Source organism: Melospiza georgiana, chromosome 12, assembly GCF_028018845.1.
Source record: "Melospiza georgiana isolate bMelGeo1 chromosome 12, bMelGeo1.pri, whole genome shotgun sequence".
NCBI lineage: Eukaryota > Metazoa > Chordata > Aves > Passeriformes > Passerellidae > Melospiza > Melospiza georgiana.
The window spans coordinates 8,198,891-8,215,859 of NC_080441.1; the positions used below are offsets into that span (position 1 = coordinate 8,198,891).

The 16,969-nt window shown below is 42.9% G+C and overlaps 1 protein-coding gene across 1 annotated transcript; it reads left to right on the top strand.

Moving 5' to 3' along the window:
* Positions 1-1,104: 1,104 nt before the first annotated feature.
* IL13RA1 (interleukin 13 receptor subunit alpha 1) lies at positions 1,105-16,075 on the top strand. The gene is made up of 10 exons (XM_058032522.1): positions 1,105-1,189; positions 4,285-4,439; positions 7,999-8,134; positions 10,016-10,136; positions 11,907-12,091; positions 12,479-12,630; positions 13,793-13,925; positions 14,378-14,474; positions 14,758-14,842; positions 15,956-16,075. The coding sequence occupies exons 1-10, from the start codon at positions 1,105-1,107 to the stop codon at positions 16,073-16,075; spliced, it is 1,269 nt and encodes a 422-aa protein (XP_057888505.1).
* The last annotated feature ends 894 nt before the right edge of the window (positions 16,076-16,969 follow it).

Sequence of the window (16,969 nt, forward strand, 5' to 3'; positions counted from 1 at the left end):
GCCTTGAAACTCAGCCAAGTTTCCTCCCTGCTGGATCTATACTATTTTTAGAATACCTGTATTTGGGTGGTAACTAGGACCATGCTTGCTAGCTACCACAAAATTCTGGTTCTGAAGGGAAATTTTTGTCCCAAATATTTTATTCTCCTGAAATTAATCAAAATAGCACTTATGTCTTATTCCCAGTTCTGAGAAAATTTTGGAAAACTTGCTGCATCTCACCCATAAAAAAATGTGAGAGCAAAATTCCAAGTGACTATGTTGTATTTGGAAGGGGCTGAAGGAGAGGGAGTTTGGGGAAGTTTGTGGAAGGCAGATCTGAAAAAAAAAAAGAACAATATGCATTTTTAGCACATACGAGAACTGTAGAAATTAGCTGAATTTTCAGGAGGGATTTTGAAAAGCGGCATTGTGCCAGGCTCCGACATCAAGAGAACTGCTCGGGGATGTGCTAACGTAGCTGCTTTCCTGGTAGAGGACATGAACCATACCCGTCTGGGGCACGGTTCAATAGCTGTAGCAGACAAGTGCGAACCCAGTCGTAAAATGAGAACGACTTTGACTCGCAGAACGAGACCTTCGTGAGCCTGCGGCCGCGCTGCAGCGCCCTGTGGGAAGCACGGAGGGCACGGGGCAGCGGGGCGGGTGTGACCCCTCAGGGGCTGTGCGGGCACCGCCCGCGTCCCGCGGCGTCCCTGCGCTCCGCGACTGCAGCGCGGCCAAGCCCGGGCTCGGGGAGGCACCGGCGGCTCCAGCGGAGGGGAACTCAGTGATCTCACAGTCTTTTGCAATCGAATCGATTCCGTGAATCTCTGTGCTGGCCATGCGGGAGGCAGCGGCGGGGAGCGGAGGGCAGCACATGGGGCACAGAGGGGTGACAGCAGAGGGAGGGCAGTGCGGGCTGGGGGATGCTCCTGTCGCTGCACAGCCCTGAGCCCGGGGCGGGGCTGCCCAGGTGGCGGGGCCGGGCCGCCCCTCCCGCCCGGCTCGGATTACCTGGGCGGGCCGGCCCGTCCCGTCCCGTCCCGTCACGCCGCCCTTCCCGGCTGGTCCGGCCCCCTGACGGGAAGTGGGAGCGAGGGGCCGCGCTGGGGCGGCCGAGCCATGGCTGTGCCCGCGGCAGCTCCGCTGCCCTGCCCGCTCCTCCTCGCCGTGTGCTGGGCGGCGGCGGCGGCCGCGGCGGCGGCAGGTAGGAGCGGGCAGGGCGGCGGGGCGCGGGCAGGGCGGCGGGGCCCGGGAGCGGCTGCGGGCTGCGGGCTGCGCTCCGGGGCGCGGTGCCGGGCTGCTCTCCTCGTGCGTAGGGCGGACGGCTCGGCCGTGGCTCCGCGCACACGCGGGCATGGATGTAAGGGAAATCCTTTCATTTTGTGGTAGAAATAGCCCGAAGCTCGTCAGCCGTGTGTGCGAGGCAGCTCCGGCTGCGCGCCCTGCGCTGTCGCTTACCGGGAACGGGGATGCTGAAAATCTGCTCTCCCCTTTCATTAAGGCAGGGTCGGTAGAAATGTTTTAAGCTCCATCTTCGTTTCCCAGGACAGTTTCTGCCTTAAAACCCCGAGCAGAACCCCCTGCCCTGCTCCCGGTGCCCGCGTCCTGCGGCGGTGCGGGAGCGGCTCCGCCGGTGCGGGCGCGCAGAGCCCCCCTCGCCCTGCGCCTCCGCTCTTCCTTCGGGATTCCCGAGTTTGGAAGTACGAGGGTTTAGTTTTGGGAGACATGCGTGCGCGTCTGTGAGGGCTTCATAAGGACGCGGGCTTGAAGGTTTATTATCTGCTCACGTTATCCAAAACCCCAGCTATAGACATTAACGAAATGTTATTTTTCAACTGTCTGCAATTCGGTTTATCACTGTGAAATCAACTTTATCGCTATGAAATCAACTTTCAGAAAATGCAGGAGAGCAAAATAAAAATATGATGAGTTTTATACTACTTTACAACACTCTCACGTGATACTTGAAGCAAAGGATTTGCTGATGTTTCCTCGTTAGGGCTTTTAGAAATAACATATTTTCTATGCCTCACGTAATCTCTGCTGGCTATTGCTGTTCTTCTTTTCTTAGAAGCACCGCTGTGGTTTTGCATTTTAAGAGTGAAATAACGGCTTGCCCACATTTTGTAGTTGGTCATTGAGTTGTTCTGCAAAATTGCTACAGAAATTTTAATAACGAGAGCATGAGATGGTGAGCATGAGCATATTTTACACAGATAAAAGTATGAGATTGGCTTAATCTGTGAATAAATCTATGAATTAAAAACATTAAAACACGAGCTTCAGAACTCTGTAGATTATTCAAAAACCTACTATATTTAAACTTTTTATGCTAATATGATTTACTGATTAATTTATAAGCTGGGAATGTTAACACTTCTTTGTGTGGATAGTAATCCAGAAACCTTAAGTGCAATGGCTTCTAATCAAACCTTTTAGAAGAAAGTGTTTGGAACTTACGAGTAGAAATCAGGGAAGACAGTTTTTAATGATTTGTGACTATTGTAGGTAAAAGTTCAGTCATGACAAGATGGAATGCTTGGAGCTGTGTAATCTTGTTGAAAATGTTTTGTTTTGTTTTTTTTTTTAATATGATCAGAAAGACTCAGTATTTTCAAACTTAATGTCCCAAGGCTGTTCCTAAAGCCTGTCCTATGTTTTTGTTAGTGGAAGAGCTAATAGGCAAAGATGTTCTTGCTATGTTCAGTTTTCTCACTGGAGTATTTTTGCAAGAATAAAAATGTCTCTTTTCTGCTCAAACAAAAATCACAAAATTTTTAACTATTCAAACAAACTAAGCGTATTCAAACTAAATCACTGCATCTTTGTAATTATTCTCATTATCTGTGCAAGCACATGGATTATAATGGTGCCTGATCTTTACCATTGCCTCTTCCTGTACTATGCAAAGGTCTGAGAGAGCTCCAGAAGTTTGATGAATTCCCTTCTAGATTTAGCTGCTGTGGCTTTTAGGAAATGTAAAATAATGGTGTCATGGATGCTTTGAGCAGAACTGTTGCTCAAGGAAGCTCTTTTCCTTCTGTATCTTCCCTCTTCCTTGTGCTAGCAGAAGGAAACGGGGCTGTGCTGTGACCTGGATGGGAAAACTGATCTTGATGGAATTATTCTGCCCTTTTCCTATGAGCTCACTTGAATATTGAGATGGGTTGAGCATGGTTCCCTGGGACAGGAGGACCTGCAGCACAAGCTGATATCTGTTTGAAGTGTTTGTGAAACTATTGAGTAACGAGGGTACACTCTGCCCACAGACTTACACGTGGTGGTGGCTCAGTGATGATACCTGGAGGTACCCTGACAAACAGAAATTGGGCTTGTGGTTCAACATCTTCTCATAGTACATATTAGAGTAGCCCTTTAAAAAAAACAAAGTTCACTCTTACTTTTTTAGGGAATTCCCAGTTGGTAATGTTTTCTAGAATTGATGTCTGACACGTACTTTACTTTTTCCTGGAAGTTTGCCATTTCTTGTCGTATTTCCCTTCTTTGTTTTCTGATATGATCTTCAGGGTTTGTGATGGGTCTTGAGTAGGCATTGACTCAGTGCACACGATAAGGAAGGGTCAAAGCACAGATGGATTTATCGCTGTGACCGTCTCTGAGTCATGGCCCTGCTCTGCTTCTCGTTGGCTTTTGGGGAGGTAAAAACTGTATCCCTGAAGTGTGGCAGCAGTAAATTACTACTTGTCCCACACTGGTTTTGCTCACTGTGCCAGAACACAGCATTATATTTTTAATAGGTAATTGAGAAAACGATGTGGTTTCCTTGTAGTTTTTTAACATTCTTGCATTTGCAATCTTTGCTTTGCTTGCAATCTTTGCTTAAATTTTGCTTCTAAGATACAGCTGTTACTAGCAAGATGTAATCACTTGTCTTTTTAAGGATTTCTCTTTAAAACGATGCTGATGGATAACTTTTGGGGAGAACACGGTATTAATTGCTCCACAAAATGTATATGCTGTTTTTACTAAAGTTTCAGTGTGTGATTCATCTTCCTGCAATGCGCAAAAGCTCAAGTACCACAACCGCTGCCTTGTTGCAGGCTGCAATTTCTTAAAAATTACTTTTCAGGTAATTTGTGCATACTTAAAATATTTACGGGCTGAGGTAACAAGAATAATAGAAACGCTTTAGTGGGCAGTACCTTATCTGATAGAAAACATGAGTTGACAAAGCCGACAAGTTATTTGTGTTCTTTTCTGTCAGAGAGTTAAAAATCTGCCAGTATTACTAATGGTAAGGTGTGGATTGTTACACTGGTAACTCCTTTCTTCCAGGAGCAAAAGTTCTTCCATCTCCATCCAACTTGAACTATTCACTGACCCATATCTGTACTCTGACCTGGACATGGAACCCCCCAGAGAACATCAGCAGTAGCTGCAACCTGGAGTATTCCAGTGACATCGTCATTAATGGGGTTCCTGAGGACAGAAGAGTAAGTGCATCACCTTTTGAGCTCTGTGTTCCAGTAAATGTCTTATTGTTATAAAACTCCCTGTGGGAGACCATATACACGTATATAAATACAATTTTAATATAGCATTTCATTCTTATCATGGGATCAAAACCTCAAAAATGAATCATACCAGCATATGGGATCTTCAGATCATAAAAATCTGTCTGTTGCTCTCTGATAACTGAGTGCTGGTGGTAACACAAAAGTACTGTAATTATAATGGGAGAAGTCTCCTTTCAGTCTTTGCTTATGCAGTTTTCTAGATACAGGGCAGTCTACATACTGGAGAGTTAAATGGGAATTTGCAAAGGCTTTTCTCCTTTGCTTTGGACTCAGTTTAAAGAGACATGCAGATTCAGTTGTAGTTTGACAGTATTGCATCTTTTGGAGATAATGCCAAGAATTAACATTCCCCATTTACCCTCTCCCTGCAATTACAATTATTTGTGGGAGGGTTGTGTTTTGAAGACAATATGGTGCATGTTTGTTGCCTGGAATTGAAGACATATAACTCATTTGTTTTGGGCTTTCTTTTTCTGTGTTAGATGGTTTGCCCAGATGTGCTCCTTGCTGTGGATTAGCTGCTGTTTGACAGGGCATTGCTGTGCTGTCCATTGCTATGGGCTGTAGGACAAGTATTTTTACAATTTATTGCCAGTAAGAAGATAAATCCGTTATTCCAAACTCTGGGAATTTGAAGCCTTTGGTAGATTCCAGCTGTGGCGGAGAGAGTGCTGCTATTTCAGATATGGTTACAATTGATATGATGCCTCTTGAAGCAGTCCATTGTTGTTGAGCCCTGTTAACAGACTTACAGCCTGATGCTGTAAGTCCTTTTGGCCTTTTCATGCTAACCACTGTATTTTTTCCCACAGCTCCAGGATATCCTGGACATGAGTAGGGATGTGGTTTGGCCAGTTTGGATGGAGCATTGAACAACCTGTTCTAGCGGAACGCTGGAACCCACAGCGAGGGGGTTGGAACTGGATGATCTTTGAGCTCCCTTCCAGCCCAAAGCATTTTATAATTCTGTGACTCTGGTTTTGCAAACAGCTGAGCCGATTTAATGTCACTGCTAAAAAGGTGATGTTTCATTTTGACACTAATGATCTCTAAAAATCTTTGTTGGAGCTTTAGATGAGCCAGTTGAACCCATTAACATAGCAGAAACCTATTTACCTATTTTGATTGATTCATTAACAAATCAACAAGTAGAAAGTCTCCATGGTTAAAGAGCTAAGTTTCTGGAGGAGTCTAATAGATATTAAGGTCATCAGCAATGAATGAACTGAGGGTCAGCAGTTTCACAGGACAGGATGGAACAGACTGTACATCTTGCTGAATCTTTTTGCTCAAAGAATCTGTTGGAGGTTAGGATTTTTTCTTTACTTTTTTTTTTAAGGAAATTTTCTCCCACTTGTTGTTAGAGATGATAACGACTGGTGCTTAAGAGAGACAAAAGAAGTGGCCAAGATGGGGTGAAGGGGTGCAGCTGGCTGCAGCCCCTTAGCTGGGGGGTTTTCTTTTGGGAAGGGCAGAGATACTTTGGCATTTTGGCTCAGGGGTGAGGGGCTGGGCTCAGCTCTGAGCGCTCTCTCATTCCTGGGCTCTCAGGCTGCACTGTGGGAAGAATTCCCCACCACTGGGGAGTCCCATCTCCCACTGTTTTCTCCTACCACAAGTGAGGCTCATAAGGGTGGCTATTGAACTGGGGCCTTATTAACACCTGGTCTGGGACCCTCATCATCTGCTCGGGGGCCTCGGGGAAAACCCAGGACCCCGAGCCCCTTCCCCCTCGAGGGAGCCTCTCCTGGTTGTGTTCAGGAGCCGGGCTGCCGCTGCCCAGCCCCACCATTCCTGTGCCACTGCCCCGGGTGTTTCACTGCACTGTAACTCCACACCCTGCCCGACCGGACACCCTGTGGCTCCTGCTACGGCTGAAGAGTTTCTGATTCATTTCATTTATTACTGTGGGATTGTGCTCGCCTCTGCCATTCCAGCTTGCTGCTTCTGAGGTTCCTGCTGCAGCTCCTTTTGCTATCCAGAGGGGCACTGACACCGGCTGCCCCTGGGGTTTGCAGGGGAAGCCGCTTTGCTCTCTCTCCCGCCGGCCCGCCCGCCATTAGCGCGTGAGGGAGACACGGCCGAGCTCGCCCACAGTGCCCCCTGCCCGGCCGGGAGCCAGCAGCGCCCCTGCTGGCCGTGCCCGGAGCTGCGCCGAGGGAGGCCGGGCTGGGTTTGTGCTCTGCTGTTTGCGGCGTTACACACACGGACATTCCAGTCAAGAACTGGTGGTCCTTTCCTTGTGTCTTTGCCTGAAAGTGTTGTTATCTTATTGCAGGGGTTCCATACTGTTGTGTCCTTATCGCAAAAGTTTCATATCTTCTTGGTGTTTCTCGTGGTCAGCTCCTCAGACCACTGACTCTTTCTTCATCACAAAGCAGCCAACTGACTCCAGTTCCCTTCTCACCCAGCCACCCCACTCTTTTATAGCACTCTTCTTCTCATTGCTTATAGCTGTGGCCTGTCAAGTCAGGCCTGTTCCTAATCTTTGATAATTGGCCCAGCTGCAACTCCTTAGGGGTAAGATTACTTTTTACACTATCTTTATTTTCTTATATTCTATCCCCCTACATGAAAGCCCCGTTATTTTGGAGTTATAATAATTTGGTGGGAAGGGGGCCCACATTTCTTATTCCGACAGAGGTTCCACCTTCCTTGCCAGATATCTGTCTTTTAAACCTAGACAAACCTAATCTGTCCATTTGTTTGATTTCTTTACCCTCTCATTAGCACCAATATTTATTATTTTTATATATGAGTGGTTACAGCAATCTTTGGCCATAACGAAATTATTTGTTTCATACCCAGTTTCCACTTAACTAAAAGGCATCCTCCTTGGCCAACAAAAGATGCTCAAGAAAGTGTGTGATAAAAGGGTGAGCCTTTTTCTCATGCAAACATAGTCAAAATGGTAAGATCATGAGATACTTGGGCTTGATGTGGTGTCACTGCTTTTAATAGCCATTTATGGGTTTGTTTTGGTGGATTTTTCTTCTGCTCCTTAAATCATCCAAACTCATCTCACTGCTTTTTGGTTGTGTCTTCAAATGTGCTTCATTCTGTTGGTCGTGCCCTCATGTGTGCACACACAGAAAGGTGAAGGTCAGATCTGTAAGTGCCTGTTTATACCACTGTAGTATAAACATGCTTATTTTGTAGTATCCATGAAGACTTTTTCTAGGGTCATTTCCCCCTTGTTGTACTTACTTCTTGATCTCTGTGTAGCCTTTGCTTATGTCTGTAGGTCACAGGGGTAGAAGTAGCTCTTCTTTGTGAGTTCTGACTGCGCCTGAGAAAGAAAAAAGCAAAGCCAAGAGATGCTCAGGCTTCCCACCTAGCCAGACAGTGGTTTCCTTTGGCTTTGAGCTGTAGTCTTTCTGAAGGGCTGTAATGTATCCTGACACTGGCAGGAATTCCCATGTGTCTGAGATGGTATAACAGATGTTTTGGTTTTCTTCCCCCCATGTAAACCCAGGAATGGAGTAAGAGCCGATTCCGTGTGACGGACGCGCACTTGAGTGAGGAAATGCGCCTCAGAGTGAGAAGCGAGTGCAAGAATGACAACACCAGTGAGCCCAGCCCCTGGGTGGAGACATCCCTCCTGCCAAAAGGTAATGCCAGCAGTGGCCAAACCCCTCTTGGCCTGAGAAGACATGGCTTTTTCTCTTCTCTTTCAACAAGAAATCATAAAATGCATCATAGAGAAATACCCGACACAAGGGCTGGTTTTATTGATAAAGCTTAAACAGAATGATTATAGCACCTTTAAATGCAACTGGGGTCTTCTGATCCTTAAAGTCTTCTGGGCAAGCTTGTAAAATGGAAGTGCTCTTCCAAAACAGCAGTGTAGTTCCTGTTACTTGTCTTCTGCCTCCTTTGAGCCCTTCTTTCTGAAGGGCTGTAATATATCCTTACACTGGCAGGAATTCCAGTGTGTCTGAGATGGTATGACAAATGTTTTGGTTTTCTTCCCCCCATCTAAACCCAGGAATGGTGTATGAGCTGCTTTGGTTTTGGTGGTTCTGGCACAGGAGATGGCTCTGACTCCATTAAGCCTACTGCCTTCATGACTAACATCTGTCAGTTTATTTTGCATGATTTTTCTTTATAAACAGAAACCCATAAAATACAATTGTCTATGTAGGAGGGAGGAATGTAGTAAATTTAATAACTTGTTGAATAAATGAAATAATTGTAATAGGGTTCTGTCTTTTTCAAGAGATGAATGAGGTCTACAAAGCATAGCAAAATAAATAGAGAAAAAGTATTTTTTGTTTCTTGGCATGCAGAAGTATGGGGTCCACAGCAAAACTGTTAGGAAGCAGACTTTGAGGAGTAAGCTATTTTGCTGAATACTTGAAGTTAGGATGTACAGCAAGAAAATGAGCCTCTTGCCTAAAAGTCTGTCTTAACCCAGGAGCATGACTTGATATGGATGAAAACCACATGTGATTGGGAGAATCAGAGACCTTATCAAGCTTGTGTGGGTGTCTGCCAGAAGGGTTCTGGAAAATCAGGGAAGGAGATCATTAGGACAGCATGTACTAAACAGGCTGGGGATTTTAAAAGTGTGTGTGCAGATGAAATATTTTTATATATTTCTTGGAATAGGAAAACCTGTTTCATTTCCCTATACTCTTAGTTGCTGCTTCAGGGAGAATGCAAGCTCTGACTTTCAATGTAGACCTGCATTTAATACGCATTTAGTTTTTAGTTCGTGGAGATGTTGCTATTTGTTACAAGGAAAAGGTGTCCAATACAATGTAATATGGTAATAGAGTGTAAAGAACTCATACAGAAATGCAGGATTGAATATGAAAGACTTTATTCCATAATTGCTCTGCCTGGGTGATCCATTGACCTATTCACAATTGCGAAGTACTCATTTGTATTGATGTGACTTGAGTTTCCAAATGTTAGATTTTAATGTCTAAAGGTATATGGGTCTCAATTAAAAAGTCAGCTTACCTGGTGTTACTTTTGTCAATATTTAAGACTCAGAGGTATTTCCATATTATAAATATCAAGTAAGTAATACTATATCTGGAGAAGCTAAAAATAGTCAGCCTTTCATTATGGTTGACATTGATGGCTGTAAAAACATTTAGCTTTGTTATAGTTTTCCCTGCAATTACCAGCTACTTTGACTTATTTTTAAATACCGGTAGATTAATAGAAATAAATATTTTCCTGACTCAATACCTTGACCTTAGCATCTGGTAACTCTAAGTAGCAGTTCAGCCTTGGTGAACCCTGGGGTGTGCTGTTGTGATTGGCTTGCCTCTCAAAGTTATTCTGCTGAGCTTTCAGCCATTGCAAGCTCTAAACAGCTGGAATTCATCATTTGTTGTGCTGAACAGGCAGTGTAGTGTGAGAGGTAACCAACACATTTCTGTCTTCCAGTTTCAGTTATGAAATGTCTTACTTCTGGAATCAGCAGAGACAACTTGGACAAAATAAATCTTAGAGAACATTTCCAACTTGCCTTGCAGGTATTCCAGGTACTGCTGCTGTTGACTTGGGCTGTGTCTGGCACAATCTGGAGTACATGGCTTGTACCTGGCATCGTGGGGAGAACGCAAGCAGTGACACCAACTACACTTTGTTCTACTGGTTCGTGGCAGATTTGTCTTCCCAGCTCTAAAGTGCTCTAGGACTAATCTTTAGTTTTACGTGACACATTCCACTTGTCTGCTTCCTGTTGCTTTTAAAGCTCCCAGGGCATTGTGTCCAAGTTACTGCTCAGTCCCATCCAACAGAAAGGGGTCAGGAGTCACCACTGAAGGGGTCAGGAGCTGCTATGGCCAAGACTTTTTGGGAAGTTGATATAACTGTTTTGTGTCTGCTGCTGTAGCCCAGATTAACACAGCTGCTGTTGCTTTCTATATTTTTCTATTTGGGCACTTGATTCAAAGAGGGAATAATTAAGAACTAAGATGGACCAATGTATTAGTTGCTTTATTTGCAGTCCAAGAAAGCAGGATGTTTAAGTGAGGATCACTCACAATGTATGTGTCAGCTCATAAAGCATTGGGAAATGGCATGAAAGCATTAATAACTCTTAGCAGTACTTCTGTTTGCATCTTCAATGTTGTAAATAACTGATTCACCTTTAAAGCTATGAAGAACATCTTTTTATCATCATCCTCCCCGCTGGCCGGCAGACAGCCATAAATGGTGTCTTGTTCCCAGGGAACAGACTTGTGTGAGCCAGCTCTTGGCATTGATAGCTGTACATGCTGATCTATGCATACTTCTGCACCTTGATGGGGCTTGTGAAATCCCAGATTGCATTAGCTTCTGTAGAAATAGTGGAGTTTCCTTTTCGAAAGCCCATGTTGTAGTTTTAAATCAGCTTTCTGTCTTATTTGACCTAACTACATGAACTTTCTGCTCCTCTTCTCCAGTGGCAGTCTCACAGGCCAGCTGTTCAGTTCAGGGCATTTGGGCAGCAAACAGCACAAATCTTGCTGCCTACATTAAATGTGGGGGGACTATTTGTTCCCTGTCTAAACTGCTGCTCAAACTTATTCTTTGTTATAAGATCACTAATGCAGGGTTGATGATCTGAATTTCTGGGTAGAGAGATACTTATTGGAATAATGCTAATGGACTTGAGCTATCTATTTTCAACCTGCCCTTAATTTTAATGGAAGATGTAACTGCAGGGATTTCAAAGTGGCTTAATTCTTGCTTCTTTGAAAGAATAATAATTTTTAGATTTTTAAAGCCAAAAACTAAGAAAACACTTCAATTTTAGACTGAAAGATAAATTTTCCACAATGCCAGTGAGGTGGGGTTTTTGGTTCTGTTTTTCCTGGGAGGAAAGGCTACTGGTGTATTTTCGTTGAGACTTGGGCCACAAAGAGAAGCAAGGAAGAAGTTTGTCTTCCTAACTTCTCTATTATTGGAAGGGAATACTGACATTTTGAAAATCAAATCAGCTAAATAGGTAAAACTGAGCTGTCTCAAGAGCTGTGCTACTTGAGGTAGAGCTAAAGGTTGATCAGCTCATTCTATCACAGATGAAATTCTGCTGACAAGAAATGGTCCAAATTAGTATGTTTTCTAAATATTCTTTACTCCTTGGAATTGTTCTCCCGTGTGGAAAATGTGAACCAAAGCTGACAGCAGTTGTTCTTTTTGATATAAAGCAAGCCTGCCTCTCTTTCTGCTCCTTGGCACTCCTCACAAAAACAAGACTCTTTCTGAAGCTTGAGATAAATTAGAGGCTGCTTACTTTGCTTAGCTTTACTTTTTATATGCTATAGCATAGCTTTAATGCAATATCAGTCTTTAGAATTTGTAACACACGTTTATAAGCAAGCCTTCCCCTTGCTGTCCTTCTCTTCTGAAGTTTACAAGAATAATTTATTCCTCTAGGTTTGATGGCTTGGAAAACCCTAAGAGCTGTAGCAACTCCTCTATAGACCAAGGAATCTTTGAATGCATTTTCAATCTTACCTTCCCAAAAGACAGGAGAACTTATCCTGATATAAGTATTTTGATTAGAGGAGATTCTGAAGAAGTCAGGCCTGTATGTGCAAGTAAAAATCCTACCACCCTCGGTAAGTTAACCATCACATCATAACAATATAATTAAAATAAGGAATTTCTAGTACATTGTTGTGTTTGAGAAACTTCACCTCATAAAGTATGGATGAGACAATGAGACTAGATGCTCCCTTTTACTGACCTTTGATTTGAAATTATATAGACAAGAGTTTGTTTTCTGTGGGATGGGTATCTGGGCAGAAGGATGACAGGTAATTTTCTATTAACTTCTACTCTTATTCTTTAGTTGGATTTACTCCTTTTTTGACTTACTGGTGCTAACTTCTTCCTCTTTCTCTTCTTAATCTGGTGTAAGTGTAGCGTTCTGCAATACAGGACTGAACCATATTTGTAAGCAGTGAAATAGACTTTTGAACTAATTATTCCATTTTGCATTTCAGTAAAACCTGCCACACCAAGACAATTGACATTGTCAAAGACTAATGATGGAATTGATGTAAAGTGGAGTGAATCAGAAACTTTTCCAAAAAGTTGTTTGCAGTATGAAGTTAAGTATAGCAATGGTGATTTGGACACTGGTCAGATCATTGCAGTAAGTTTTCATTGCTGTTCTTTTTTTTCTGTGAATCTTTTGAAATATTTGCAGTTGATAATGAGCAGTTGCATGTGACTGGGTTGGGTGCCAGAGCTGGAAGTGCTGTGTGAATGTAGGATTTTTCTCTTATACTGTAGGTTTATGTTAGTAAAAGCTGTACATCAAAATTCATTAAAGTCTTATGAATCCTTCCCATCATTTTTAGTGTAATTTGTTAGTGTATGAGAACAGTCTGATAAAGGGGGATTTACTAAATTCTCAGGAAATGGTGCCTGTCTGCTTCTCAGGCAGATGGGCTTTGGTGTTCTGGTGTTGGGTTTTCCTGCTGTTGGTCTCTGTGGTCGTGTGGCAGCTTTGGATTTAAATGCTGTGACCTGATTGCCCTAAAGAATAATCAGCTGTTGGTGCAGATAAGATCAGAGAATCTCTCAGATTCTCTGAGAGAAAAGCAAAGGGATAAAGACTGAGGATGGAGGGGAAGAAAGAGGGGTGCACCCTCAGATACACTGATTTTAGTGTGTACATAAAAAGCATTGAGTTCAGTGTCTGGATGGACTCGTGCTGTATGTCCATAGCCACACTGAATGTTCTATGTGATCAGAATGGTAAAAACAGCATGATAAATTTAAAAGTGAGTGGCAGTCTTCTCCTGTGGAGCATGTTTAGTTGTTTATTCTACCCCAAACTCAAATGCTAGCAACATTCCCCAGAAACTGGTATTTTGGATAAAAAACAAGTGCAGTTAGATCCTATCTAGTGTGTGCTCTTTGTAGAGGCATCACAGAACACTTTGGTATGGTTGGTCATGCTGCCCTGACAAGAAGGGAAGGTAAATCACAGATGTTTCTCAGAAAAAGGAAAAAAAATTAAAAAGGCACTGTTCCAAACGCTAAGTCTTAGTTTAATCATTGATGCCAAATGCTACATGATAGATGTAGCAGTGAATGAGATGAAATCTTAGCTTTGGAATGTGCATTAAGGCCTTCTGTGCTTGTTAAATTCCACTATGTCCTATTTTTAATGAGGTTTCATAGTCATAAAAAAGTCTTCCATCAAAACATTCAAAATCCATTAGCTTCACAATGTAAATAGTCTTGGAAGTGGCTGAGAATGCCTTGGTAATTGAACAAAGCAAATTGCCTTCTCTTTTTTGCCTTAGTCTGAGAGGAGTTCTGTGTCAATTGCTGGCATTGATGCTCACAGCAAGTACAGCTTCAGAGTGAGAGCAAAGCCAAAGCGGGAGTGCTACAACAGCCACCTCCAAAGTGACTGGAGCGAGGAAAGGAGCATCGGTGAGAGACTTGGCCCTGCACTCTACTTTACTCTTCATCTCCAAGGCATTTAATACCTTTCTGTCTGCTAAATAAATGGGAGTCAAGGATCATCTCCTTATGTACTTACTTAATTTTGAGTGAAAAAAGGACAGAAGAGCTCTGGTCCTTCAGCAGCACCACCAATCCCAGCCTGTGCTGCTGTTGATGGTGGAGCCATTTGTGGAGCTATGCAAAGTCCAGTGTAGCCAATTTTTCAGCCCTGAGTCTTGCTCATTTGCATTTCCCTGCCAAACACATCAACATTATAATCCCAGCTTTGGAAAACAAGACTGTCCTTGCCTACAAAAGTGCTAGTGAACTTGTAAAAGCACTGAGTCTATGAACAAATTGGAGAATTAACTATTTTGTTGTCATTATTCCTAAAAAGCCTATCAAAATATCCCTAAGTTTCAACAATTTCTGTTTTCCAGGTGAGAAGAGGGACTCTACAATCTATTTAGTTCTAATAATTACCATTCCATTAATAGTTGCAGTATCTACAATAATTCTACTGATTTATCTAAAAAGGTAAATATTGATCTCCTACATTTGCTGCTGTCTTTGTCAAGACGAAAGTTATTTAGAATCTGCCTGTGTCAATGTTCCCCTTCTGTTTTGGGGAGTAAAAATAAGAAATGGGTAGAGTTGCACAGAGAATGAAGGCTGGCCAGTGATGACAAAGTTGACTCCACAAATTTTCTTGACTGTACCCAAACATGATTTTGACATTTTTAAATGATTCTGTGGGTTTTAAATTATTTTTGAATTAATATATATTTCATCTAAATATTTTCTTTTTAACTTTATGAAGGCTGAAGATATTAATTCTTCCACCAATTCCGGACCCAAGGGAAATTCTCAAGCGCATGTTTGGAGAGCAGAACGAGGATTCCCAGGTTAGTAAGAAGCTGTTGGGTCAACAAATCTCTTGAACTGGGATCTCTAGGCTTGCAGTTTTGTTTCTCCTATGTCTGACTTATAACTAACTGTGTATAAGCAAGTATTTAATATGAAGATTAAGTATTTTACAATACTAGGAGTTGTTCAGAAACAATTACCCAAAACTTAGATTTCTTTCCCCACCCCCACAACTGTGTATACTTTTCTAGCTAGATTAATAGAATTACATTATTCTGTTACTCCAGACTACTATAGTCCCTTAAATTTGTTTCAGGTTGGGGTTTTTTGGGTGGCATTTTCTGATTGTCAGGCTTCTTTTGCTGTGTGGGTTTTGGTTTGAGGATTTTTGGTTTTGTTTTTGCAACTCCATTAAATGATTTTTACTGAGCATTCATGTCTTTCTGCTACTTAATCATATTTATGATGCTGAATTAAGGTATTTGTGTTTGACTTCCAGAAACGAACATTTTTAGCACTCTCACATTTATCACAGTCTGTTAGCTAGGAAGTAAATCAGCAAAAGAACAAAAGCAGCTATAGTTTCAGTCACTGGTTGATGAAAGGCTTGCAGTGGTGCATTATTTCAGGGAAAATAAACGTTATACCATTAAGGAAACTGATTTCTAAATAGATCTCTCTCAGTAGCCCTTTATACAAACCCAAAGAGAAGCACACTGACAAGCCCTTGTTCAAACCTTGACATGAATGTTGTTCTCCCAGATGGGACTCTCGGCCACGAGGGCTGTAACTGTGGTAGCAGTTACACTTTGTTGTTCTTTCACAAGTGTTTTGTTACTGCCCCAAGTAATTTTCTCTGTATGAAAACTCTACAAAGTGTGTACATGCTCAGTTCTCCATCCTCCTGCCTGAGCTTCACCCGTTGGCTGTAGTTGGAAGCACCAACCTTCAGTTCCTCATTTCCAGAGGACATCTCTTCTGTCAGCCAGGCCTAAGCCATGGCTCTGAAAAGCACATTTTGTTGCCCAGCCACCTTGGCTTTCCACCACAATACAGGGTATATGTTGTGGAACAGGGGTATGTCTTATGGGGTGAAAAAGCAACACTTGCCATGAGGAAATACTGTTAAAAATATTGTTCCTCTCTTTCAGAGCTCTGCAAAGGACGACCCCATGAATGCTTTTGACAGGTTAATTATAGAAGAAGAAATTCATTCTTTAATTTTAACAGAACCTTCAGAGAGCACTAATCCTGAAAAAGAAAACAGGTAGACTCTGCTTTATCAAAGAAAGAGGAGGAAGCTGATTCCTGCTCCTGAACCTCAGGTGACGGTAGATGTGAAGAGGCCTGTGAGGCACTGGGCAGCTCTTCCTTCTGCATCACTAACAGTGGCTGTTCCTCCAACTCTGCCAGAAATACCCATCTGAGCTCAGGATGAGCCTGTGTGAAATCCCCTGGGACTGCACTGTGGGTTCCCTGCTCTGGCTTCAGCCAGCTCTGCCCTGCAATTGTTACTGCCGCTCGCACTTGTGTTTGTGCCTCACACCACACTGTCAGGGTTGTTTGTTTTTGGTTTTTTTGTTTTGGAGCAAGCACTGTGACTTCTCTGAAGTATTTGGTTCTGTTTGCAGTGGGTGGGATGGGTTATTCGTGCTACCACGTGGGGTGGCAGAGCATGGACTGTTTGTGGATAACCCTTTGTGTGCCTGGGCTGGGCACTCTCTGGAGGGCACTTATGGACTGAGCTTCTTGTGCTTCTGCCCATCAGCTGGGGCTTGGTCAAATCCCACCAAAGAGGGTGTTTTTTTAATTTGAAAATGTGTATGAAAAGCCTCTGCTTTCCAGCTGGTGTTCAGAATATTCATAAAAAAGGCTTAGTTTTATTATCCTGTCAATTGCCTGTCCTCAGATGCCTTGCCTTCATGGACTTCTTGGGTTAATTATACTTTGTGTAAAAAGAGAAATATAATTTTTTTTACTTCTGTGCAGTAGCAGATAACTGTATTGAGTCTCACCAGACTGTGATTCTACTTTGGCCATATTGGCCTGAAGACATCTAATTTTTAGCAGCTAAGTTGTCCTGAGCCTGTTCAGCAAAAACATCAGGATGGACCATGAGTCTAAGGAGAGGTGGTCAAAAGGATTAGCAAATGTTAAACCACTGA